The 26,413-nt window shown below is 40.6% G+C and overlaps 2 protein-coding genes across 4 annotated transcripts; both read left to right on the top strand.

Annotated features, from left to right (window-relative positions):
- The first annotated feature begins 627 nt into the window (after nt 1–627).
- LOC146649743 (serine/threonine-protein kinase pim-1-like) lies at nt 628–3,923 on the top strand. Its single transcript, XM_085386604.1, has 9 exons — nt 628–974; nt 1,364–1,600; nt 1,726–1,851; nt 1,975–2,069; nt 2,208–2,255; nt 2,340–2,558; nt 2,648–2,828; nt 2,915–3,085; nt 3,159–3,923. The coding sequence occupies exons 1-9, from the start codon at nt 914–916 to the stop codon at nt 3,248–3,250; spliced, it is 1,230 nt and encodes a 409-aa protein (XP_085242730.1). The 5' UTR covers nt 628–913; the 3' UTR covers nt 3,251–3,923.
- A 6,268-nt stretch (nt 3,924–10,191) lies between these two features.
- Nucleotides 10,192–26,013, top strand: LOC146649742 (adipocyte plasma membrane-associated protein). 3 transcript variants are annotated; one of them, XR_014908213.1, is made up of 10 exons: nt 10,192–10,303; nt 16,152–16,241; nt 16,659–16,780; nt 16,869–16,970; nt 17,573–17,725; nt 17,804–17,919; nt 19,837–19,997; nt 20,139–20,334; nt 23,314–24,280; nt 24,405–26,013. XR_014908213.1 is itself a non-coding variant. In XM_085387046.1 (9 exons), exons 2-9 carry the CDS (start codon nt 16,153–16,155, stop codon nt 23,521–23,523), a joined length of 1,149 nt encoding a protein of 382 aa, XP_085243172.1. In that variant the 5' UTR covers nt 10,192–10,303; nt 16,152; the 3' UTR covers nt 23,524–26,013. The 3 variants fall into 3 exon arrangements, 2 of the variants coding, with proteins under 2 accessions (XP_085243172.1, XP_085243173.1); XM_085387046.1 differs by having other exon boundaries at nt 23,314–26,013; XM_085387047.1 differs by lacking the exon at nt 10,192–10,303 and adding an exon at nt 14,713–14,819 and having other exon boundaries at nt 23,314–26,013.
- The last annotated feature ends 400 nt before the right edge of the window (nt 26,014–26,413 follow it).

Genomic DNA, 26,413 nt, shown 5'->3' with positions numbered 1-26,413 from the left:
CACCTGATCTGAACCCCATTGAGAACCTGTGGTCCATCATCAAATGTGAGATTTACAAGGAGGGAAAACAGTACACCTCTCTGAACAGTGTCTGGGAGGCTGTGGTTGCTGCTGCACGCAATGTTGATGGTGAACAGATCAAAACACTGACAGAATCCATGGATGGCAGGCTTTTGAGTGTCCTTGCAAAGAAAGGTGGCTATATTGGTCGCTGATTTGTTTTTGTTTTGTTTTTGAATGTCAGAAATGTATATTTGTGAATGTGGAGATGTTATATTGGTTTCACTGGTAAAAATAAATAATTGAAATGGGTATTTATTTGTTTTTTGTTACGTTGCCTAATAATTATGCACAGTAATAGTCACCTGCACACACAGATATTCCCCTAAAATAGCTCAAACTAAAAACAAACTAAAAACTACTTCCAAAAACATTCAGCTTTGATATTAATGAGTTTTTTGGGTTCATTGAGAACATGGTTGTTGTTCAATAATAAAATTATTCCTCAAAAATACAACTTGCCTAATAATTCTGTACTCCCTGTATTAGTGTGTGGTCAACCACAAATCTTCATACTGTCATCCATACATGAGGTCTTTATACAAACGATGAACGATAATGAAAGAAACCGTTTAACTGATATGAAATGATTGAATTATATGAAATATTATGGCTTTGTTTGCCAGAGTGTTTTTCTGTAAACTACTTTGAACTGCTGGCAGTCAGTGAAGTCACTGAAAGGCAAGATTCTATGTTGTGTTGCCGTAGTTTCCAGAGTTTACTTATAAAGCTCACTTACAGAATTCAGTTAGAAAAGTCAAGCATTTGAAAGGTGCACATTTGAAGGAATATTAACTCAATCTTAACTCATTACGGTTTACATTTTCGATTTTAAAAGTTCTCCAAAATTACAATGAAAAAGGAAACAAGAAAAATGACCACTCCAGCTGATAAGAAAGATTCAGGAGATCAAGGTAAGTAAAATAATAAAATCAAATCCTGGTAAAATCCAAATCCTAGAAATGTTGACACCGTGTGAATCATTTTTAGAGTATTTGAATCATATGTTTGATTGAAAATAGCTTTAATACAAGATGTCTAATCAAAGAAAGGTTACCGGTCTTTTGGTAAAATAATGTAATAAGTTTATTCTTGGACTCAACAGTAAAAACAGACCAACAAGTGTCATCAAGATCTAAGACTTAGTGAACCTAGTATCAATTCGCACTGGTCAGTTTTTTTTATCCCAAGAATAAACTTGTGATAATTTAAGCAAAAGCAATTTCAAATTCTTTGCCATCAAACTGCTTCCAGTCCTGATGTCGGGGACTCTTTTTCACCACTGTGTTGTTGTCGTTTATAGATTGTAAGAGCAGGACTGCTAAAAGAAAGGCCAGTCCTGAAAAGAAGACCCCAATAAAAAGGAGGAGGGTCGCTGAGCAGGCTGGTCCTTCCACCAGCTCAGATGTGGTCAAAGGTGTGAAGCGCAAGGTTGTGCAAGATGAAGAGGGCACAACAAAGAAAGCAAAGAAGGCTAAACTTCTCGACCATATGAGCGGTGACGAGGAGCAAGCATCCTTCTCGTTGGACTCTGGTAAAGGTAGGCTAATTAGTTGAATAAGGGGGTAGATTAAGTGTGGTTGCTAGGTTTAAGATATTGGTGTTTAGTGTTTGTGTCTATCATCCAGTGAGCTGATGTGCTTTTGGTGTTTTCCACATCTCCAGACTTGAACAACAAACAGGAGTGCGCAAAAAATGGCAAAAGAAAGGCCGCGGGAGACAACAGAGAGCCACTCAAGAAAAAAAAAAGGAATGTGGACCAGGGCAAAAAATCAGTGGCAGACCAAAAACGTAAGTAGCAAGCAGCTTGGGTTTTATATTCAGGGGAAGGGCAGAAGGAACATTTAGGCTACAGAGGAGAGTAATTTGTGTCACAGCTGTAATAAAACCAGATTTGCTGTTTTGTCTGTTCAGGTGAATTCCAAGCCAGATATGTGGAGGAGCACCAGCTCGGAGAAGGAGGCTGTGGAGCAGTGTTTGCTGGCTACCGGATAGAAGATCGTTTTCCAGTAAGTGTTCAGATGATGGTAGTAACACAGGCAGTGACGCAGATAATGGATAATATCGTAAACTGAGACGTCTGCTGTGTTTCCACCTTTCATTATGTCATACTGAGGAAATGCTCACCAATGCTCTGTGTCTTCTAGGTTGCCATCAAACACATTCCCAAAAATAAAGTCTACTGCAAAGTGGCGGTAAGCGTCCAACACTTGAATTAGTTTCACATTACTGGATTGAATGCGGCGTTCCTCATCATCCACTTTGTTGTAATATTTCAGGATGAAAATGGGAAGATGCTCTCGGTGGAAGTGGCCATTATGCTTAAACTTGCAGGTGAAGCAGAAGGGTCAGTGGGAATATCAGCACCTGTGTCCTTGCTGGAGTGGTTCGACCTTGGCAAAGAGCTGATCCTGGTGCTGGAGAGACCTGTCCCCGCTGTGGACCTGCAAAAATACAAAGCAGAAAATGGAAGAACTTTAACAGAGGACACGGCCAAGGTAAGTTGACTGGAAGAGCCTTAGACTGTACAGCATTCAATCAAGGCAGAAAAGCATTAACTCATTATTGTGTTTTTCATCTTTTCCAGGTCATTCTGAAGCAACTAGTTGATGCTGTAAAGGAACTTGAGGAGAAACACATCTTTCATTGGGACATCAAGGGACAAAACATTCTGATTGAGACCGGCTCAGATGTGCCTCGAGTTCGCATCATTGACTTTGGACTGAGCTGCTTTGTTAAACAGCGATCTCTGTATCGCATCTTCTATGGTAACATATTCTGCTCTTGCTTTTCACAGATGTAACAATTTGTGTCTTTTGTTTTAGAAGAAATTGTAATTGTGTCTGTTTGTTAGGCACTCCTCTTCACATCCCTCCCGAGTGGTACATTAGGAGCTGCTACAGGTGTGGACCCACCACGGTGTGGCAAATGGGAGTGGTGTTGTATGAAGCGCTTCATGCACGATACTTTAGTACCGCGAGGTTCCTCACAAAGCAACTGAGCATCAAAAAGCGTCTGTCCACAGGTAAGAAAACTTCACACTTCCAGATTCACTAGAACTATCATCTTCATCTTTCTGATCTTTTCTTTCTTTCAAGAATGCCGGAATTTCTTGGACGCATGTTTAGCTTTAGCCCCGGAGAAGCGCCCAACACTGGAGGAGCTCCAGCTTCACCCCTGGCTAAGATAACACACACAAACACACAATTCACACCTTATCATGTAAGTGTGATACATTGTAGTAACTTCCTTTCTTTTTTCTGTTGGACAGGAATAGATAGAGTGGGTCAATCTTAAAAAGAAAATAAATAAAAATTTAGCTTTTTTGGAGTTCCTGTAACCCCCCCAGCCATCCCAGGAAAGGGGATCTCTCTTTGAATGGGCTTTCCCGAGGTTTCTTCCCATCGATCTGGCCCCCTGGGGAGTTTTTCCTCGTCTTCATAGAGAGCTTGGGCTGGGTCAGGAGCTCCATCAAAACTGTCTTTATTTGATGACTTCAATGTCATCAAATAAAGATGTGTTTTACTTAAAGTAAAATTTGATCAAAATAAAACTTGTTTAATTCATCTTTGCTGAGGATTCTCCTTCATTACTATTTTGTTTTGTTTTGTTGTTTTGTTTTTACCCATGGTGCATTTTGACAAATAAGAAAACTGAATCAGGTTAAAGTGTGCACAAAGACAGTCACACTGCAAATGATCTGAAGACTTGCATCTGTTGCTCTAACCCCCAACTAGTTTAGACAGATTTCCTGGTTCTACCAGAGGTTTTTTCCTTCAAGAAGGGAGTTTTTCCTTCCCACTGTTGCTGAGTGTTTGCTCATAGTGGGTTGTAAAAGCATAAAAGTTAATAAGAGGCATTCATAGCAGAATTATCACAGAGGGAACTATATAGCTTAAATGTACACAGTAAAATTTGCAGTGTCAAACTAACACTTAAAGAGTTACATTTAACACTGTTTCCGAGTCTATTTGGTGCCATTCAGAATTGGTGTTAAATCAACTCTTTCTATAGTGTTAAAATTTTAGAGTAAATTTAACTCTAAATAGAGTAAAAATTTAACACTGAGTAACACCGCATAGTGTTAAATCAACTTAACACTACTAGTAGTGTCATATTATTTACTCTATCCTAGTGATAAATTAACTCTATTTGAGTAAAATCCCGCTGATTTTTAACACTGAATTGTGTTATTTGAAATTAACACTGGGGGTTCAAAGAACTCTGATGGGAGTTGATGTTACTCTATACTGTGTTATTCATACACTAATCTCTAGTGAAAAATTAGCTCTCATAGAGTAAAATTTGTAATTAATTTTACACCAAGTAATGTTACTAAAACTCTTCCTGTAGTGTTACCTTTACACTCAATTCACTGTTTTGCAGCATGAAAACCTGGTTTTTAATAATGCTTTTACATATAAAACAAGTGAGCAAAAACCACAACTAGATAATACATTTAACAGCTTTATTTTTATGTCAGGCTCAAAATATAAAAACATCTCATGTAGTGTATAAAACACTTTAAAACAATGAATTTAGTTCGGCATAAAACGGCAATATACAGGGAGGAATCTGAAATGCCATATTTGATTTGAAGAAGCAACACAGCTCATTTATGTTCAACACCTTCAGCACCATATTGGGATGCAGTCTGACCCTAAATGCATGATGATGGTCATCAAAACACAGGGTTTCCATCAGTTTTCCGCAGAGCAACACAATGTCATCTTTCACAACAATACTTTTGATCTTACAAAAAAGCAGAATCTCAGACACTACATCTGTACAGATGATAAAGTCAGGGCGGTACTCTGTACTGTGTGTTATTATCCACTTAGCTGAAAACAAACTGGTAGACAACACAGCTCCAAGCAAATTCTGGACCTTCTTCCAGCTCTCCAAGTGTCACCATCTTTCCTGGTCCTAAAGCTAATCTTTCCAGGCTAAAGGACTCCCAATGCTTTATTTTATTACTATTATATTTATTTTTACTTGTGGTGTACTGTAAAGGTACACTCTGCAAGGCTGCATCTTTAGCCTGAGTATGAATCTCAAAAAACACTTCCTCCATTGAGGAGACAAAACTACTCACAGTAGATTGGCTTAATCCAGCTGCCCTGAGCTGTGCAACAGCAGAGGCACACCTATCCAAAGTGCTCTTATTTGACCTTTTCAGATGTTGTGGGTGTTTCTTCTACATTAGTTGACATCACCTCCCCTGTAGTGCTAACTTCTTTAACTGCCACATCAGGCTGTAGATTAACATCAGTGTCAGCCTGCTGGTCAAAATAGTTAAGGTGTTTGGTATTTAAATATTTTCTAAAACCTGTGGTCTGGATGAACATGTACATGTTGTGAAGCATAGTGTTTGTAAGATGTGCCAAACACAAAATGTGCTTTAAACAGTTCATCAACAGTACCAAGTGAAGAGGTAGACTTGCATGGCATGGCATTCTTGTCAAGAATAATGAAGAACCGGTGGATGTCATTCTTTTTCACCCCAACAGCCAGGAGGTAGGGTTGAGTGCTGGTAGTGATGGAATCAAGGTGCTCTTGGATATTTGTTCCAGTCTGAAAAGACAAATACAGACAGGCAATAAGAATCAAGTGTTTCTTAAACTGGTAATTCATAACATAAAAATAGAAAAGAAACACAAACCTTCTTGAAGACCACAAGACGCCTTTGAGAATAAAAGATTGTACACAATTTCCCTTTTTAAAGTAAAAAGATTATTAAGTCTAATTCTTACTTATTCAGTAGATTAAAGTATTGAAAAATCATTATTCATAAAATATGCACATTACAAAATTAAAGTTATTCAAAAATTACTCAAGTACTTACTCCAATACTCACATTATTCAAGTAAATTTAATTTTTGCCAATGTAATGTCACATAAAATCTTAATCTTAATCTGAATAAGGGATTTGAACCCCACACAGATGAAAGCTTAGCAGTGAAACTCTCTCTTAAAATTTGAGTTATAAAGTCAGAAGTTATCACTGACAGAGATCCATGTTCTTTTAACATAAGAAAGAATATTTGCTGAAATTGACATTAATCCAAGCCCTTAAAACGCCATTTTGGATTAAGCATTTCCTTTTAGAAAAGTCTTCAATGAGCAGGAAGCTCCAGTACTGAAAAAAGAAGCCAATATCAACTGCTAAACGTGCTAAAAGTAAGTAAGTCCCCGTAGACTCAAAACACATACAGTATAAAAGTTATAGGTTTCAGATCTGAAAAGTAAAACAAATGTCAAAGTGCAAAAAGACTTGCTTGTTTGCTTGTTTGCTGTGTTTTGGTGAATATGTGCCCCAGTGTGGTGGTCAAACCAGGGCCAAATGAAACTTGCTCTTGTTGAGTATTCATAAAGCTGTTGTGTTGCATGTGTAGTTCATTGTAAATAATTGTACTTTGTGTGAAGTAGTTTCAATAAAACAGAAAAGAATAGTATACTTGTTTGTTTGTTTTTTTATTCGTGATCTGTTCACATGTACTTAGCAAGTACATAAAAATGAAATGCAAGGTTCAAAGAATTATCTTTATGTTTACCATTAGAGAAAATTACATATACTCTAAAAGATAAACAAGAAATTTTCCAGAAAATTTGGGGGCGCTACATCCAGTATATTGGGACTAAAGATCTATCTGGTTTACTGTGTGAGACAGGGACAGCCTAGCTATTCCCTGTACAGGACCACAACCATATGCTGCAATCTGAAAATTATTCTTTAAAATCTGTCAGAGGTCTCATGGACTCAAGTGCTTTCATTGAATGTACCTTGTGTTTCGTTTATTGTGTAAATTTGTTTGTGTATGTACTTTATATATGTATATATGTAAAACTTTAATAAACATAATGTTGAAAGAAAAAAAAATGAAATGCAAACTATTTACATGCCAACACACAGCTGGCATCAATCTTGAACCACAAAATGAAACATTACAGGCTATTTAGAGCAGCACGTTGTTTGGAGAAGTATTTCCCAACAACTTCAGGAAGGCACACTTTAAGGAAGAAGTCTTGTGCTTGCTTTAAACGCGGTTCCCAGAAATCCACATCAGGGAAGATGCGTATCACAGCAAGGTCTCTCTGTGTCCACACAACTAGGTCACAGTGGTCGTCTGGGTTCCCACTCCACGTCCTTATTTCATACGGGTCCACATTACCAATGCACGCAATTTTTTCAAAGTACCGTCTCTTGGCGTCTGGGCGCAATCGGTCGCGATACAGCCCTTTGTCTTTTGCGCTGATTTTGGTTCTGGCAGTCCGAATTCCAACACTGCTTTCTGGCCTACTGACATGGCACCGCGATCCCACAATGCACTGCAACGTGACGTCAACTCCAAAGCCCTATATTCAGCCTCCCACCGGTCTCTTCGCCATTGTGAGGGGCTAGCTTCGCAATAATAGAAGTTTGACTTGATTGATGCGGGAATGTTCCCAGCTAGCTAGCGTTCAGCAAGGAGGCTGCAGTGCTGCATTATGGGAACTGTAGTTTGTGTGTTATTAGCGCCTCATATCGCCGGGCCATGCATAACAATAATAATAAATCTATATAAAATGATCTCGCAGGCTAGATATAAATGTCCGGCCTTGAGTTTGACACATGTGTTTTAGATCATCAAACAAATCTTAATATTAAACAAAGCTTAATGAAAGCTCCGTTTGTCTCATCAGTCGACAGAATATTTTCAGAAAGGATCCCCAAGGTGTTATTTGATAAATGTGAGATTAGCCTTTGTGTTCCTTTTGGCCAGCAGTGGCTTTCTCCTTGGACTCTCCCATGGATGCCATTTTTGCCCAGTCTCTTTTAAAAAAAAATGTTTTATTGTTGAATCATGAACTCTGACCTTAACCGAGACAGGTTAAGGCCTGCAGTTCTTTAAATATTGTTCTGGGTTCTTTTGTGACCTCCTGAATGAGTCGTCACTGGGCTGTTGGAGTAATTTAGGAAGGCCGGTCATTCTGGAAAGGTTCACCACTGTTCCAAATTTTCTCCATTTGTGGAAAATGGCTCTCTTTGGTTTACTGGAGTCCCAAAGCCTTAGAATTTGGTGTGATGTGTTGCTTTTTGAGATCATTTAGCGTACTTGAATTTGTCTCACAAGATCTATTTAAGTGATTGCTTGATTCAGCAGGTCTGGTAGTAATCAGATGATGAAATTGAATTTAGCTTTCCAAAAATCTTTGATTAATCACAGTTAATTCATGATTTAACAAAAAGGGGCAATTACTTTTTCGCTGGTTTGGATAGCGTTTTTCCCTTAATAAATGAAATGATGATTGAAAAATAGCATTTTATTTTTCTTGATATCTTTGTTAAATTTTTTTTTTTTTGGATAATCCAGAACAAATGTGACAGATATGCAAAAGCTAAGTTATCAGGTAGGGGGCAAATACCTTTTCAAACAGTACCTTTTTACTCGTGGACAGAGAAGACTCGGCCAACAGTGCTCTGTTTAATAATCTATTTATCTTTAATCTGGACCAATATGATTACCTGTGGTTACCAGAGGTATCTGCTGTGTTCTAACTGTTCAGAGATTGTCACAGTACTTTCTGGCAGCAATTAGTGATGTGTCGGTCGCTAACGAAATGGCTCTTAGAGCCGGGTCTTTGACGTGAACGACACGAGCCGGCTCCTTATCGCCAGCCATGGGTCTCTCTCTCTCTCTCTCTCACTTTTTTTTTCTGCTTCACTCAGCATGCGAGCCTTGTGCTTTGCACTGCAGAGAGGGGGGGGCAGTAGTTACACTCACAGTAGCAACACTCACAGAGCAGGAGGGAGAGACAGAAAGAAAGCCAGGGACAACAACATCACATTAGAAAGGTATAGTGATCATCCACGACTATTTTCAGTTGCGGATGATAAAGGATTGAGAAAGTTTATTTATGCAGGCCCATATGACAGAGAATATGCATCTTCTTTTTGTTTTCATAGTTTAATTTATATGTAATTGTGTTGTGGTTTGCAGTGTTTTGTGTTGTTTCACTTTAAATTTGTTTAAAAAGAAAAAGCTGAAAATTTAAATAGTTAAAAGTTGAACTGTGAATAGTTGGTTTTTGTATTATATGATTTATTTATTACATTTTATGTGGAGTGAATAAAAAAAAGTATATTTACGGTGGCCCCTAGAGACAAAGCAGCACGTACAAACTTCAAAACATGTACGAACCCTGAAGCGCGTACAAACTAAGAAGCACGTAAAAACTCAGAAGCACGTAAAAACTCCAAAATACGTACAAAAGCCAAACAGAAGTGCTCCAGGATGCTAGGGGCAGTGTTGAGCTTTTGTTACCTAGAGCTTTTGTTACCTACCTACACAAGCCGGCAAGTAACAACGACCGGATATGGTGTGTGGTAGTAACAAGTAAATGAACATTTTTTTAAATTATTTGAATATATATGAGTGCTTGTGTATAAATACACAAACAATACACATATGCTTTCAATTGTGTAATTTAAGTGATCTAGGTAGCTCTGTTTTGGAATTTCAGTTAACGCTAGAAATGTGTTTTGGAGTTTGTACATGCTTTGTCTCTAGGGGCCACTGTATATATTTATATATAAACATATATAAATAAAACCACTTTTTTTTACATTAGTAATTCATTTTGTGCATAATTTAATATCATTGTAATAATAAATTAATTAAAGCAACAAAACAACCTGAAGAGCCGGTTCGGAGCCGAAAGAGCCGGCTCTTATTAGTAAGTCGAGCAGAAAGAGCCGGTTCTCTAAAAAGAGCCGGAAATCCCATCACTAGTAGCAATGCAGCAGCTCCTCCTTTCGTCCTCTGTTTGACCCTAACTCAAATAACCTCACATAAATGTGGGAGTCCCTCTTTCGAACTCAACCTCTTGTATGAAGTTGTCAGGAAAAATACGGGAGTAACGTCAATACCACTTTCAAAATAAAAACTGAGCAAGAGTGATATATTTTGTAAATCAATCCATTTTTGGAAAAATGTCCTCAATCAAAATTTTATACTAACTTAAATGACGTTAAAATCTTTGACGGTAAATTTTGGGGTTTGTAATTCTTTTCACTGGATTTCTGTTAAGCAAAGACATAAATAGGTTCCAAAACAATCGCCAATGAGGCTTTTATTTTTGATGGTCCAAACCGGATAAGCTCCTGTACATTCCGGTCGTCTTGACGTTACCGCTTCGCCTCTGCTTGATACGGAGGCTTATCCAGCAGACGGAGGAGTCGCGCGCTCAGAACTTCAGTCATGTAAGTTTGATACTTCGTTTCATTTTTAGCTCGCGCTCATTTAAAACAGTCACTAATCTACCGAACGCGAGTTTAAAGTGACCGTTCTCTGTGAGCCCTGTGCCAGATTGCGCTTAAAAATGTGTAAATTAATTGAATCTGCTCTATTTTAGGAGAATAACAACTTGAAAAAAAAAACCGAATTCAATAGTTTGTTGGACTTACTAGGCTCTGGACTACATTTCGGCTTCGACTACATACTTATAAAAGGTTTTTATTTCCAGTGATTCATGTTACCAAACGCACGCACGACCAGCAAGTGGGAATGTTCTCTTTGCGCTCTACAAACCTCCCGTCAAACATCTGTGGCTATACGTTTACCTGCTTTATCCTAAAAGATTGAAAGCGAGTTAAAGACTTTTTTATGACCCACTAAGAAAAAAAAACTTCTCGGGTGTAGCAGGTTTGATTGTAATGGTTTTCAGTTGAGCTTCCACTGGCCAGAACAAATGGTCTGAATACGTAATACATGGTGGTGAAAGCTGAACCTTAACGCACCGTTGCAACCAGATAATGCTTCATTACCTAACGATACAACATGGGTGACAAACATGCGGTCCCAGAAACATGCTGTTATGTTATCTGGCATTTTTTAAGGGCGTAAGAAGACCCTGTCTTGCACTCAGGCATATTTTCTTTAGGTGAACAACTAAAGAATGTACCTTTTTACACTTAAAAGCACTTACTGTAAATTCATATGATTAAAAATAATTTAAAGTCTTACAGAATTAACTAAAGCAATCAACAGTGTCCAAAACATCCATATATTGTGTTGAAGAGAAATCAACAGAAGTCCAACTAGGGCCAGGCTGTACTTTTGTGTAATACCAGTTTGTACCAGAAGGTGAGTCAGCGTAAACTTTATTTTAAAGGCAAGTTTTTATTTTACAATAGCAGACTCGTAAAAATTGAAGCTTATCAAATAAAGGAATATCTAAAATAAGATGGGGAAAGTTTGTTTTATTTATGTGTGCATTTTAAATACAGTTTTTCTACAGTGGTTTTTACTGATTGAGATGGGCTGATGAATGTTGATCTAGAATCTGTGCTGGCTCAAGCTTTCTGCATGTCAACCTGTCCCCGGAGCACAGCAGTCACCTTGCTAAGCTGATTAATTAATAATTTTTATGTGCTGCATACAGGGACCACTGTTCTCCTTATCATCAGGACTAAACCCTTTTGTGAATTAGTAAACTACTCAGACATGATTCTGTTACTTTACCAACTAACAAATACCAGAAAAAAAGAAATAACTATATATATATATATATATATATATATATATATATATATATATATATATATATATATATATATATATATATATAATGGGAAATAATTGTAACAAACTCATTTTAACAAAGTCTCCTGACTTTTTATTTATTGATATGGGGCAGGAGAATGTGCAGAACAAGTTGTTATTTAGCCTCTAAATTTAAGGAGGTTAGCTGGAAATCCAGCAATCTGTTGCATAACTGTTCCCCAGAGCTCACTCTTTGGGAATTCTCTCATTCCTACAAAGCTGTCACAACTGCAAAATGTCAGATTTTTTCCACTTGACACTCAAATGCCACATCTGAGTTTCTGACTGATTAACATCACCTGATGTGAGGAAACAAGAAAAACCTCCACAGTGTTTCCTTTATGTTCAAAGGAATCAGAGGAGCTTGGTGTAATCAACACTAAGCCAAAGTACACTCCGAGCATTCATTAACTGCAGGTCCTGTAGCGTAACCATAAAATGTGTTAACAAAGGCAGCTTGTTGTGCTTCATATTTGAGCTGATATGTGCGTCTTGTCCAGTCGATATTGAGCAGGAAGCGACATTCAGTGAGTGTCTGGAGGCTCGACGCCAAGGAAGTTTTAAGCTTTGCAATTTTCCTGAATACTGGTGAACTTTTGTGTACCAGGTTGTACATTTTTCTGAAATAGCTTGAAGAAGAAATGGTTTTGTTTATTTAAACAAAACCATTTCTGTCATCCATCCATCCATCCATCCATCCATCTTCATCCGCTTTATCCGAGGCCGGGTCGCGGGGGCAGCAGCCTAAGCAAAGAGGCCCAGACCTCCCTCTCCCCAGCCACCTCCTACAGCTTATCCGGGGGAACACCAAGGCGTTCCCAGGCCAGCCGAGAGATATAATCTCTCCAGCGTGTCCTGGGTCTGCCCCGGGACCTCCTCCCGGTGGGACATGCCTGGAACACCTCACCCAGGAGGCGCCCAGGGGGCATCCTTGTCAGATGCCCGAACCACCTCAGCTGGCTCCTTTCGATGTGGAGCAGTAGCTGCTCTACTCTGAGCCCCTCCCGGATGGCCGAACTTCTCAACCTATCTCTAAGGGAGAGGCCAGCCACCCTTCGGAGGAAGCTCATTTCTGCCGCTTGTATCCGCGATCTCGTTCTTTCGGTCACTACCCACAGCTCGTGGCAATAGGTGAGGGTAGGGACGTAGATCGACCGGTAAATTGAGAGCTTCCCTTTTACACTCAGCTCCCTCTTCACCACGACAGACCGGTGCAGCGTCTGCATTACTGCAGCTGCAGCCCCAATCCGTCTGTCAATCTCTGGCTCCCTTCTCCCATCACTTGCGAACAAGACCCTGAGATACTTGAACTCCTCCACTTGGGGCAGGAACTCATCCCCGACCCGGAGTGGGCACTCCACCCTTTTCCAGCTGAGAACCATGGCCTCAGATTTGGAGGTGCTGATCCTCATTCCCGCTGCTTCACACTCTGCTGCGAACCGTTCCAGTGCGAGCTGGAGGCTCTCACCCGATGAAGCCAACAGAACCACATCATCCGCAAAAATCAGAGATGAGATTCTGAGGGCACCAAAGCGAAAGCCCTTCGCCACTTGGCTGCGCCTAGAAATCCTGTCCATAAAAATTATGAACAGAACCGGAGACAAAGGGCAGCCCTGGCGGAGCCCATCACCCACCGGGAACAAGTCCGACTTATTGCCGGCAATGCGAACCAAGCTCTTACAACGGTTGTATAGGGATCGAATGGCCCGTAGCAATGGGCCAGACACCCCATACTCCCGCAACACCTCCCACAGGACACCCCGAGGGACACGGTCGAATGCCTTCTCCAAGTCCACAAAACACATGTAGACTGGTTGGGCAAACTCCCATGCACCCTCAAGTATCCTCGAGAGGATAAAGAGCTGGTCCAGTGTTCCGCGACCAGGACGAAAACCGCATTGTTCCTCCTGTGTCCGAGGTTCGACTAGCGGACGAACTCTCCTTTCCAGCACCCTGGCATAGACTTTCCCAGGGAGGCTGAGGAGTGTGATCCCCCTGTATTTGGAACACACCCTCCGGTCCCCCTTCTTAAAGATGGGGACCACCACCCCGGTCTGCCAGTCCACAGGTACTGCCCCTGATCTCCACGCAACATTGCAGAGGCGTGTCAACCAGAACAGCCCTACAACGTCCAGAGCCTTCAGGAACTCGGGGCGGACCTCATCAACACCAGGGGCTCTGCCACCAAGGAGTTGTTTAACTGCCTCAGTGACCTCGCCCCCGGAAATTGACGGGTCATTCCCCTCATCCCCAGACTCTGCTTCCTCCTCGGAAGACGTGTCAGTGGGATTAAGGAGGTCCTTGAAGCATTCCTTCCACCGCCTGACAATTTTCCCAGTCGACGTCAGCAGCGCTCCGCCAGCACTATACACAGTGCAGGTAGAGCACCGCTTCCCCCTCCTGAGACGCCTGACGGTTTGCCAGAATCTCTTCGAGGCAGTCCGAAGGCTCTAAGAAGGCTGGGTACTCCGAACTGCCTGCCACTCGGCGCAGATGACAGTCAGGATCCGTTCCCCGACCCCAACGTACCGGTAGCAAGCCGAGGGGATATTAGAATACCCACCCCAGCCCGCCGCCTCTCACCAGGGGCAACTCCAGACTGAGACAGAGTCCAGCCCCTCTCCAGGAGACTGGTTCCGGAGCCCAAGCCATGCGTAGAGGTGAGCCCGACTATATCTAGCCGGTACCTCTCAACCTCACGCACTAACTCAGGCTCCTTCCCCACCAGAGAGGTGACATTCCATGTCCCTATTGCCAGTCTTGGCAGCCGGGGGTCAGTCCGCCAGGGCCTTCGCTCCTGGCCACCACCCGGCACACAATGCACCCGACCCCTATGGCGCCTCCTGCGGGTGGTGGGCCTGCGGGAGGATGGGCCCATGTCTCCTCTTCGGGCTGTGCCCGGCCGGGCCCCATGGACTAAGGCCCGGCCACCAGACGCTCGCCCTCGGGCACCCTCCCCGGGCCTGGCTCCAGGGCGGGGCCCTGGTAATCCTATCCCGGGAAGGGTAAACTGTTCCCTCGATATTCTTTTCATAAGGGTCTTCTGAATCGCTCTTTCTCTGGTCCCTCACCCAGGACCAATTTGCCATGGGAGACCCTACCAGGGGGCAAAAGCCCCCAGACAACATAGCCCCTGGGATCCCTGGGACACACAAACCCCTCCACCACGATAAGGTAGCGATTTCTGTCGGTTGAAGACAATTAATCAGATTTACTTTATTTTTATTTACTTTATTGTAAGTAGTTTGTAGTTTTATTCTATTTATTGTTTCTTATTTTATTTTTATCCAGAATTATTTTATACATTCATTGTTTTATTAAAAAAAAATTGTATTTGTATTTTTTATATATATATATTCTCTGTGACAGTTTTTTTGCTAATAGTGATGCTGTTTTATTACTTTGTGTTAGGACTGACCGATATGACATAGAGCAAGGCCATTCGTGAGCAACTCTCACAACATTAAGACAAAGCCGGGAATATCTGACACTGAGAGCCACGTGCCAGCCTAAGACTACAGTTTTGTAAAAATGAATCAGCAATCTACACAGGGGGAAACATGGCCACAAAATCCAAATAGGCTCTTTTTTTTTTTTTTTCTTAAATTAGCGAATATTCTCAGTTTAAACATTTGATTTGTTTTCTATGTGCTGTAATCGAAAAAGGGGGATGCACATTTCTGGATTGAATGCTGTGTTAATAGTGTTGTGCTATAATGCAGCTGCAGCTTCCTGTAAGTTGCAAACATGGATAGAAATCATCATCAGAAATATAATTATCACACATTTTCTCGAAAAATCGTGATGGAATTTTAGCTGCATGAATGCTACACAAATAACGTTTTTAGTTAACTAATTAATAATAATGAATTAATTCTAAATCTCCTTGTGGATGTTAACATTTCTACTTTGACTTATGCTCAAAATTATCTACACATGCAAAATGTCTCGTTATGGGGGGATTTTAATCATGTACATCTCATCTGTGTCCATGAAGCTGCCTGAAAGCATGAAATGTTCTAATAGTGGACGACCTCTATTTTTTTTTTTTTCCCCTTTCTGGATCCTTCATGGTTAATGAATCTGTCAGAGCAGATGAGGAGGAGGAGCGTGTGTGGAGCTGCTGACTGAAGTCACAACATTGTTTTTGGTGGAGATAATCATGTTCATGGTGTTAGAATGAATGTTTTTAAGAACACGAGTCATGATTTGGCATTAAAAGGTCACTGCTGGAAAACGTGTTATCGTGCTGGAACTCCCCGAAATTCACATCTGTAGGCATCCAAAGTTCATAGTAACTGTCTCCCCTTTATGGATACTTCTTTTTTTTTTTTTTTTTAAGTTAAAATACATTTAAAACAATTCAGCTCTGTGGTCAATAGACCAGTGAAAAACAACAAAATGTCAAAGGGTGGCAGAAATATTTGGCCACAAATAGTTTGCAGCTGTGTTATGATGTCATGAATTTTGTAGTAACCAGTGCTTTTTCTTTCCTGTCTCGCTCAGAATGGGAAGGCGATCTCTGTTAGTGGCTCTCCTGGCTGTAGCTGTTGGAGTTTACCTGCTGCCGTCTCCCATCGACCCCAAACCACATGTGTAAGTATTCACACTTTCAGCTGGAGTCCCTCCAACGTGACTGCGGAGCGCTTCAGGCCCGCAAACATGGTTATAGTGGGAAGTGCAGCAGATACAGTTAATAGCCTTTTAAAAGCGGGTGCAAGAACCAAACTGCTGTTTTACAAGCAAAGTGAAACCACTGGATCAGATGTGTATAAGGAGAAGAGTTTAAGGGCAGACCAGTCAAAGTCAGATTGCATTTTTATGTTTTAATTCAATCAAAAATGCTTTTTGCCTCTGTGTATATAGAGAGTAGCTTTCGTAAAACCATGTATTTACATTTTTACTTTCATTTAAGGTTCAAAAACTATTATAATAGCTCATAACACAAAGTTCATCTAGCTCTGTGCTGCTGTTCAGTTTTCCTGTATTGTTACCCACGGTTTGTTTCCTCAGACTGAAGGGGCCACCTCCGGCTCTGGAAGGGCCGCTGGCTGTCAACACCCGTCTGCAGAAGGGTCGTAGGCTGTTCACTGGGAAACTACACGGACCGGAATCCTTCACTGCTGATGAGCATGGTGAGAGAGTTTGTTTTCCCCCTTCTCTCTTATTCCTGTGTGAAGACATCTACGTGCAAGCTACATATTGATGGAGTGTGTGTTTCAGGTAATGTGTACACGGGCACAGTGGACGGGAAGCTGTGGAGAATCGGTCCTGACGACAGCCTGACCTTCATCACTCACATGGGACAAAATCTACCAGAATGCGGTTGGTGTTTGTTCAGGGATGACTGATCCTTCCTCACTTTCCTCCTAACTTTTTGTGGTCTTGATAACTTTACTGTGTAGTTGTTGTAATCTGTGACATTATGTCCTTCAAATCAGCAGTTCATCTTTTTTAAATAGTATGAAGATAAAAGCTGGCATTTAATAGCTGACTTCACATGACTTTTAAAGTTAAATTTTAACTTTGAGTATCAGAGGGCTAATAGGAGCTCGTATGTCTAAGGGGACAGTCAAAGTAGCTCAGTGCTTCATTTGGTTAGAAGAAAATTGGATGATAATGAACTTTGGCAGTTAACAAGGATTCATTTACCTCAGTGGAAATAACCCAAACCAGATGACTCGCTGAATTTAGCTACAACAACACTGGGAAAAATGTAATTTGCAGCACACATGAAACCTGAATATTAAAGGTGATGCATTTAATTATTCAGTAAACCTTTATTTATAATTTGAGGTTTATTTTTTAGTATTTAAAAGCACATATGAGACTAATGGAAATCATTAAGTTGATTTTTGCATGTCAAAAAGACACAAAAATGAACAACATTGAATGTTTTCACAGCACCACATGTTGTGTGTCTGCAGGGAGCAGTACAGACTATGAACCTGTGTGCGGTCGCCCTCATGGCATCCGTTTGGATCGTCACGGTCAGCTGATTGTTGCTGACTCTTACTTTGGGCTGCACAGCGTGGATCCCAAAACCGGAGAAAAGACTTTACTCCTGGCTAATTCAGAGGGTACAGAGTGTGCTAGTTGTGCTCCACATGCTGTATGAATCCCTTTAAGACCAGTAAAGTCATTCTGTTTGTCCTCAGGAGCTGATGGCATTCCCTTTACCTTTTTAAACGGGCTTGAGATTTCCTCCCAAACTGGAATCATCTATTTCACGGACTCCTCCAGTCGCTGGGGACGCAGGCACGTCAAACTGGAGGTGAGAAGGAGGTCTGGGCTTTAAAATAATAATCCAAACACAATTTTTACTATAGATTTGCACAAAGAAGATTTGGAAACAAAGGTGGGCAGCAGCTCTGGTCTTCTAATAGATCGCAAAAAGGACTGCTGATGCAAGCAAGCGCCATTGAGGATTGTTTTTTTTCCCCTTCAGAGTTGCTTAGTAACCACAGCACTCAAAAACACAAGAGGACACTTAAGCTAGTTCTTTGTCTCTGTTCATCTGCCCAATTTGCCAAAAAAAAGGAACCAACAAGAGTCCATTCAGTCCTGCTGGTGAGGCTTCAGGAAGCACTTTAAAATCTGATTAACCTCTCACAGTAATTATGTAAATTAGAAATATGATTTCCTGGTTCACCGTGGCAGTCGACTGCCAGAGGGATGACCATTGTCATGAACCGAAGTTCCGAGCGCAGGCAGGACCCAGTAGCAGAACACACACACTAGGGTAGGAGCGAATAAAGAAAGTAATTTTTATTGCAACTAAAGGTGTCCCGTGAGGGTAGCCAGAAAAACAACGTATGAAACCAGAAGAAACCGAGGGACCGCACAGGGAACGCCGAGAGCGGGGCTGTGAGAGGGGTGATAGCCGGGCCGAGTGAACCAGAGGGGGGTGGAGCTCCAAAAGGGGTCGAGACGGCGAAGCTGAATGTGAACCAAATCTCAGGCGGACAGGTGGACAGGTGGACAGGCAGGTGGCTCGAAAACAAAAACACGCCGAGTTGTGATCGCTGAGAGGCGACTACAGACTGGCGTGGAGCAGCAGGTAGGGCAGGATTAAATAGTCCACCTGGTGATCGCCTGGGATGGGATGCAGGTGTGGGGTTAGCAGCCACGCTCGTGGGCGTGGACATCCCAGCAGCACCCCGGACGCCGGGCCGCGGACCATGACAACCATGTTTTATTTTATGTGGAGTTTGGGTGGTAGATAGTGAGAACCCTTTTAACATAAGGTGGAACCGTTACTGTTCAAGACAGAGCTGATGGATTCTCTAGTGAGAGGTTGGCATTACGGTCATTAAATGTCACTCTCTGGATAAGGGAGTTATAACACAACCAGAATCCACCCTCTCTGTGCAATCTTGCCCTTGCCCCGTTTCTGTGGAACACCCTCCTTCAAGATATTAGGCAGGCATGCTCTGTGGAGGTTTTTAAAACTAAGCTGAAGACACATTTGTTCACCCTATCTTACATGTCTTAATTCTATGGCTTTTAGTTTTTAAATTTTTACTGTTTTTAACTTGTATTGTGTCTTTTACCTGTATTGCTTTTATTTCTTTTTTATCTTTTTAGTTTCAAATAGTTGTACAGCACTTTGTTTGAAAGCGCTTTATAAATAAAGTTATTATTATTATTATTATTATTATTATTAAATGTAATAAAATAATGTAATAAAACCATTTTTCTAAATGTTTTTCATAAGCCAAGCAAGAAAACCACAACAATCAGATGGCCCCTATGAGCAAGTACTTGGCAACAGTGGGAAGGAAAAACTCACTTTTAACAGGAAGTAACGTCCAGCAGAACGAGGCTCAGGAGGGCCGGCCATCTGTCATGACTGGTTGAGAGCAGAGGGAGATAGTTTCTTCCTTATTTTCAAGTAGTAAGAAATTAATAAATGAAGATAAAAGTAAATGTATCTCAGATAAGCTACGATTTGTTCAAATAAGCTAACTGAAGTGAAACAGGCAAAGAAACAAATGTAGTTTTTTGTGTATTTTAGGTGATTCAACAAAGCAGAGCGATGATAAAATGAGCAGCATGAGTTTATGTAAACTAAAGAGATAAACTGGAGCTTTATATAAATGGCGTTTGGATACATTAAATACAGAGCTGTACAAAATCAGGCTAAGCTGTGCTAAACCGTTCAAACTGAACAATTCTGATTGTTTTTCAGGTGATCGAGCTGAACAGCCTTGGCCGTCTTCTCTCCTACAATCCCCAGTCAGGAAGTGTGACTGTGCTTCTGGACTCTCTCTACATGCCGAACGGCATCGTCCTGTCACCTGACGAAGACTTCCTGCTACTGGCGGAAACCAGCATTGGACGTATACTGAGGTTTGGATTGATTAGAGGATATTATACAAAGTTGCATTCATTTTCTGGAGGCCTAAACTAAGCTTTTCCCTTAAAATGATCTTTTTTCCCCCCAAAAGGAAGAAAAACTCAAATCAAGAAAAATGTTTTGTTGTATATCAGGTATTGGTTAAAAGGCCCAAAATCTGGGACCAAGGAGGTCATCATGGACAATATGATTGGTTATCCCGACAACATCCGCCTCAGTGACCACGGTACATTCCTGGTTGGCATAACAACACCTCGCTTTCGGAAGTTCATGCCACCTTTCCTGGATATGATTGCTCCGTACCCAGTGATCAAACGCTTCCTTGCCAAGGTCAGTGAGTTTTGATTATGAGGATAATGTGCTGATGGGTGATAAGAAAAAAATGTGAGTCAAACCTTCACTTGTGTGATTATTGGCAACTAAACAGGATCTGCTCTATTTTTAAAACAGCCTTTAAGATCTCAGATAAGTGCTGATTTCATCCTGGTTTTTGTGTTGTAGTGATGGGATTTCCGGCTCTTTTTAGAGACCCGGCTCTTTCGGTTCGGCTCACTAAAAAGAGCCGGCTCTTTCGGCTCCGAACCGGCTCTTCAGGTTGTTTTGTTGCTTTAATTAATTTATTATTAACAATAATATAAAATTATGCACAAAAGGAATTACTAACGTAAAAACAAGTGGTTTTATTTATATATGTTTATATATAAATATATGCGGTGGCCCCTAGAGACAAAACACGTACAAACTCCAAAACACATTTCTAGCATGAACTGAACTTCCAAAGCAGAGCTACTAGATCACTTAAATTACACAATTGAAAGCATGTGTGTATTGTTTGTGTATTTATACACAGGCACTCATATATATTCAAATAATTTAAAAAAAAAAGTTCATTTACCTGTTATTACCACACACCAAATCCGGTCGTTGGTACTTACTGGCTTGTGTAGCCACAAGATAACAAAGGCTCAACACTGCGCCCAGCATCCTGGAGCACTTCTGTTGTCTTTTGTACGTGTTTTGAGTTTTTATGTGCTTCTGAGTTTTTATATGCTTCTGAGTTTTTATATGCTTCTGAGTTTGTATGTGTTTTTACGTGTTTTGGAGTTTGTACCTGTTTTTACGTGTTTTGGAGTTTGTACATGCTTCAGAGTTTGTACGTGATTTGAAGTTTGTATGTGCTTTGTCTCTAGGGGCCACCGTAAATATACTTTTATTTATTCACTCCACATAAAATGTAATAAATAAATCATATAATACAAAAATCAACTATTCACATTTCAAGTTTTAACTATTTAAATTTTCAGCTTTTTCCTTTCACAAATTTAAAGTGAAAAGAACACAAAACACTGCAAACCACAACACAATTAAATATAAATTATAATATGAAAACTAAAAGAACATGCATATTCTCTGTCATATGGGCCCGCATGAATAAACTTTCTCAATCCTTTATCATCTGCAACCGAAAATAGTTGTGGATGATTACTATACCTTTCTAATGTTGTTGTCCCTGCCTCTCTTTCTCTCTCTCTGGCTCTGTTCCTGTGCTACTGAGTGTAACTACCGCCCCTCCCCCCTCTGCCCAGCGTAAAGCACAAGGCTCGCGTGCAGAGTGAAGCGGAAAAAAAGTGCGAGAGAGAGGCTGAGAGAAAGAAAAAAAAAAAAAAAAAACCCACGTGACGGCTCGCGATAAGGAGCCGGCTCGCGTCGTTCACGTCAAAGAGCCGGCTCTAAGAGCCATTTCGTTCGCGAACGACCCATCACTATTGTGTTGATAGCTGCAACTCAGTCCAATTAAATTAAGATTATTTAAATTTAATAATAAAGGCATCAATATAAGATGTAAATACACAGAAAAAAAGTCTGTAGTTTCTGCAAATAACCAGTTAAAATATTGTTTGGCTGGAATTGCGAAATGACTTCAGTTCCCCAAAGCAACAATAAAATTTGAAATTAGTGATGTTGGATTGAGTTGAGTATTTAAAAGATCCGGCCAAAAATGCCGATGATAAAAACAAAGCTATTAAAAAAAGTTGTCAGTTGACTAATAGGGATAAATATAGATCAGCTTAAACTATCACCTGAAAATTTTAGTTTAGTAAAGTATTAATCACTTAAATGTTTATTTTTTGTTGTAAAGTAACAAATAAGCTGTTAGTAGCTGGGACATCTTTTGTATTGAGAAGCTCAATGCAGATTAATTAATAATGAAAGGTTTTAGCTGCTTCCCAGCTTAAGTTCAGAGGTTCTGTTGAGAAGCAGTGTAGTTTCATCTATTTTCCCATAATGCATCTGGTCTCCGTGATTCTCAGTTATTTATAGTGTGGTCAAGCTTTGTTGCTGACTGCATGGTGACGAGACAGTGTGAAATCTAACAGGACAGGGTCAGGGCCTCTTTAGCTGGACACACACAGACACTAAATACACTGCTCCGACACACACGGACACACTTGAATGAATTCATCCCAGGACACACATCTGAACTGTTGGTGAACTGCTTCAAGGGTGAAAATTAAATCAAAGACATGGCAACAAAAGAAATGGTTCAGTTCAGACACGATTTGATCTCCCAGGAAAATAAAAACTCGCTTTTATTTTAAGTTTATACGATTTTAGCACAGTGGACATATCTCAATTTTAGTCTGAATGAAAGAAAACACTGACACGTCTTTGTCTAATGTTGTTTCCTGCCACTCCCTGCAGCCTGACACCATCTCCGGTTATAGTTCCACATGTATGCAAAGCTAAGTCAAACAAAGACAGCACTCCATGCAAAGATCTTAATAAAAAAGGGAACAGGAAGTATTAATGTCTTTCTTTTTTTCTCTCCTCTCCTTAATCATCATTTCGTGTCCTGTGTTGTTAGTAGCTGTAAGCCTCGGGTCTGGTTTTTATCTGGAAATTATTGGGGGGGCATAACAAAAAGTGGAAGACTGTAAATGTGTATAGTATTATTATTTATTATTTATTTCAAGTGAACAAGAAAACTTTTGAAGAACTCTTTCAGAAGTCATTCTTTATGTCATGTGTCTTCTATTATTAGCAATTCATTAGGTTGATTATTGTAAATTCATAGATTTTTGTAGTCTGTAAGATGCACAAAAGGAGTCCAAATTGATGTCTTGAAATTGCTAATAGCAGTACTCCATTAAAGTTTTCTTTGTCTACTGTCATATGTAATGAAGTAAAGCAGGAAACTGTCACATTACCAGATTTTAGCTGTACATTCTGAGTTATTCTGAGCTAAGTGCTAAAGTTATTTTACACTTTAGCACTAATAGTAAACATTCAATGCGTTTGTGTTTCCAGGTGGTTCCCCTGAACTGGTATAACATTCTGCTGCCACGCTACGCTCTGGTCCTGGAGCTGGGATTGGATGGCGAACTCATGGGAACGCTTCATGACCCGGAGGGCCGCCTCACATGGGCCATCAGCGATGTCTTCCAGCACCGAGGGAGAACCTACCTGGGCAGCACCGACCTGCCGTTCCTTCCCATCTTGGAAGGCTGGGATAGCTAATGATGACATATAAAGACTCTTTTCGTTTTATGTGGATGCAGGGTTCTTCACATTCACATTAGGACAACCACTAGTGTTTCCAGAGCAGTAAACTAAGAAAATATGATAACCTGAAGACATTTTAAGACACAGTGAATCCACCCCTAAAAATAATGAATGTCGAATCTTTTCCTCTAAAGACACGTAGTGTCCAAAAAACACAGGGCTACGGGTGAATCCCTGAAATACTGCTCAGTTTAAAGAAATAATAATAATTACACTCCCTGTTAAAAGTGAGTTTATCCTTCCCACTGTTGCCAAGTACTTGCTCATAGGGGCTATCTGATTGTGGTTTTCTTGCAAATATTTTAGGGTGTTTACCTTGCAATATAAAGTACCTTGAGGCAACTGTTGTTCTTATTTGGTGTTATATAAATAAAATGTAATTAAATGATCAAACTTATGTTTGACTTATGTTCATATCTGACCACTGTAGGTTAGAAACGATGTAGTTGGGGAATGGGATTACTGAGCAGATTAAAGTAAACCTCTTTTTACTCAACAATCAAAAGCAGAGAAAGTGTCTTTTTCTAGATGTGAAATCAGATTAGAAACCTGCGATGAACAGGGGATAAATATATCCTCACGTAAATAGCTTACGAGTTGTTTTTGCACTGCAGGAGAAAAACTGGAACACAACTGTAGAGACACCTGGTGGCTTTCCAACCATCACTGACTTTAATATCATCACTCGTTAACCCTAGAACACTAATTTCAGGTGATTTTCACCCATCCAGTTATTAAATAGGTGGCAATTTCCAAGAGAATTCATTTGGTAAACAAAAACTTTTATCGTCAGCTGATCAAAAAATTAAATGTTTTTGTTTCTTTTCACGGAACAGAAGTTTGATACCATCATGGGGAGGCTCGCGGCTCTCCAACGGGAGATTGAGAGACCAGTGTCGGAGTGTTAAAGAACAGCTTTAAAATTCTCCTGAGCTGCTCGCATAAAAGAAAAATCAACAACATCAACATGCGGACACCACGGCGCCAGCTGCACGGGCCCAAGGCTGGAGCCGAACAAAAACTCCCTGATAACAACTGTGTGATGACAATTCTTCCCATCCCATGCAAGGCCACCTGGGTTGGCTAGCAGACTGTTTACTTAGCCTGATAGGGTGAAGGACACTGTCTCAGCTGAACTATGGACACGCACACACATACACTTACACTGATAAGCACTCACACATTTCCCTTCCCCTTCTAATGCCTTCGATGCTTGTTGCCTCCTGGGAACACGAGGCGGGTCTGGGCCCGCGCTGGAGAGTCGGCGCAGTGGCAGGATGGCTGCTGTGTTGCCTGGGATTACTCCTTATCCCCTACCCAACCCTGTTGCTGGTCACGTGCTCTATAATGTTGTACTGTGGACATTTATGTGCTATTCTGTGCAGAGGAGTTTTTTGTTTTTGTTTCCTGTTCTCATGCTGTCCTCCTGTAGCCCAGCATGAGTAGAGGTCTCTTTTTTCTTCTTGTACTTTTCCCATTGTAGTGTCCATTTCAGTGGTTTTTCTGTAATGCAACCGTTCTCTGACTTGTATCCCCATGTGATGTCTGTGTTGTGTGTGTAAGGTCGGGGGGCGGGTTCATTCCACTGCAGGGCAACCTGCCACTGCATGTGGCGAATATAAATTTGAACTTGAACTGTCCCGGGCTTACATGTCCCAGGTATGTATGGACCAAAGAACAAGTTCCCAGTTCTATTTTTTATTATTTTTAGTTAACCATTCCCTAATTTTTCACTAATTTTAGGGTACAGCAGCAGTCCCCAACCTTTTTTGCACCACGGACCGGTTTATGCCCGACAATATTTTCACGGACCGGCCTTTAAGATGTCGCGGATAAATACAACAAAATAAAACTAGTACCGGTACCGAAAAAAAGAAGATTTATTCATAACACATGTGAAAAGACCCAGGAAAACAGAGTTAACGATAAAAACGATGACAAAATAACGCTGAAAACCGATAAAAACCCTGAAAACCATACATTTCACACCTGAGCCTCAGCTCTCGCGGCCTGGTACCAAACGACTCACGGACCGGTACCGGTCTGAGACCCGGGGGTTGGGGACCGCTGGGGTACAAGGTCCCCGCATACCTTTTTTTTTTTCTTTTTATGAGACTTATAGGGGGTAGTAAAAGAAGAGTACTTCAATTTGCCATATATTGTTGTACTTTAATATATTTTGATGGGAAGTATTTTTTGTCGGGTATATTGGGTAAAATTGGGTGATAGTGTTACTGTTCTTGGGTTAAATCCATTAGGTTTGGTTCACCATTACTGCTGAGACGCGGGCCTGGATTGTCAAATTTCGCTAACTTTTCTTTCTACAGAATTTGAAATGAACCTAATAAATGTGAATTTTGGACTGTCTTAAACTTGGAGGTTTACTGTTAATATCATGTTGAAAAGTTAGTCTTTTAAATAAAACTTTTACATTATTTAACATTCCATTGTGACTCTGTCCTTGGATTTAAATTTTTTTTAAAAATACATTTTTAAACCACAAATCTTTGGATTTTGGACGTTGTTAGTTTTTTGTAACAAATTTGAAAATGACCAAAATTTTCCATCCAATTATAACTTATATTTTGTATTGTATTGCATTTTACAGACACTGGAGATTCTTGTAAACAACGTTACGAAAAGAGGTAAGAACAAAATAGCTGTACATTAAATCCCAAAATGTTTAAATAAGGTTAATCCCTGTGAGCCAAAAGCTTGGGCTTTACACAGCTCTAAATGCTGTTTCAGACAGTTTTTTCTATTCTTGGCTCTGTATGATGTCACTAACGATGTTATTTCTGGTAACATGCAGGATCACAGCTAATGCTATTAACTGCAGTGATTG

This window comes from Rhamphochromis longiceps, linkage group LG17, assembly GCF_057381845.1.
Source record: "Rhamphochromis longiceps isolate RC_006_pf linkage group LG17, R_longiceps_female_GT1.1, whole genome shotgun sequence".
Classification (NCBI taxonomy): domain Eukaryota; kingdom Metazoa; phylum Chordata; class Actinopteri; order Cichliformes; family Cichlidae; genus Rhamphochromis; species Rhamphochromis longiceps.
This window is presented reverse-complemented; position numbering and strand designations above follow the sequence as displayed.

Excerpts from the sequence above, each read along its gene's own strand:
- LOC146649743 (XM_085386604.1), top strand. The coding sequence starts at position 914 with ATGAAAAAGGAAACAAGAAAAATGACCACTCCAGCTGATAAGAAAGAT. Across the intron at positions 1,852-1,974 it reads ATCAGTGGCAGACCAAAAAC|GTGAATTCCAAGCCAGATAT; the intron begins GTAAGTAGCAAG and ends TTGTCTGTTCAG. Across the intron at positions 2,559-2,647 it reads TAACAGAGGACACGGCCAAG|GTCATTCTGAAGCAACTAGT; the intron begins GTAAGTTGACTG and ends CATCTTTTCCAG.
- LOC146649742 (XM_085387046.1), top strand. The coding sequence starts at position 16,153 with ATGGGAAGGCGATCTCTGTTAGTGGCTCTCCTGGCTGTAGCTGTTGGA. Across the intron at positions 16,781-16,868 it reads CTTCACTGCTGATGAGCATG|GTAATGTGTACACGGGCACA; the intron begins GTGAGAGAGTTT and ends TGTGTGTTTCAG. Across the intron at positions 17,920-19,836 it reads GCAGGCACGTCAAACTGGAG|GTGATCGAGCTGAACAGCCT; the intron begins GTGAGAAGGAGG and ends ATTGTTTTTCAG.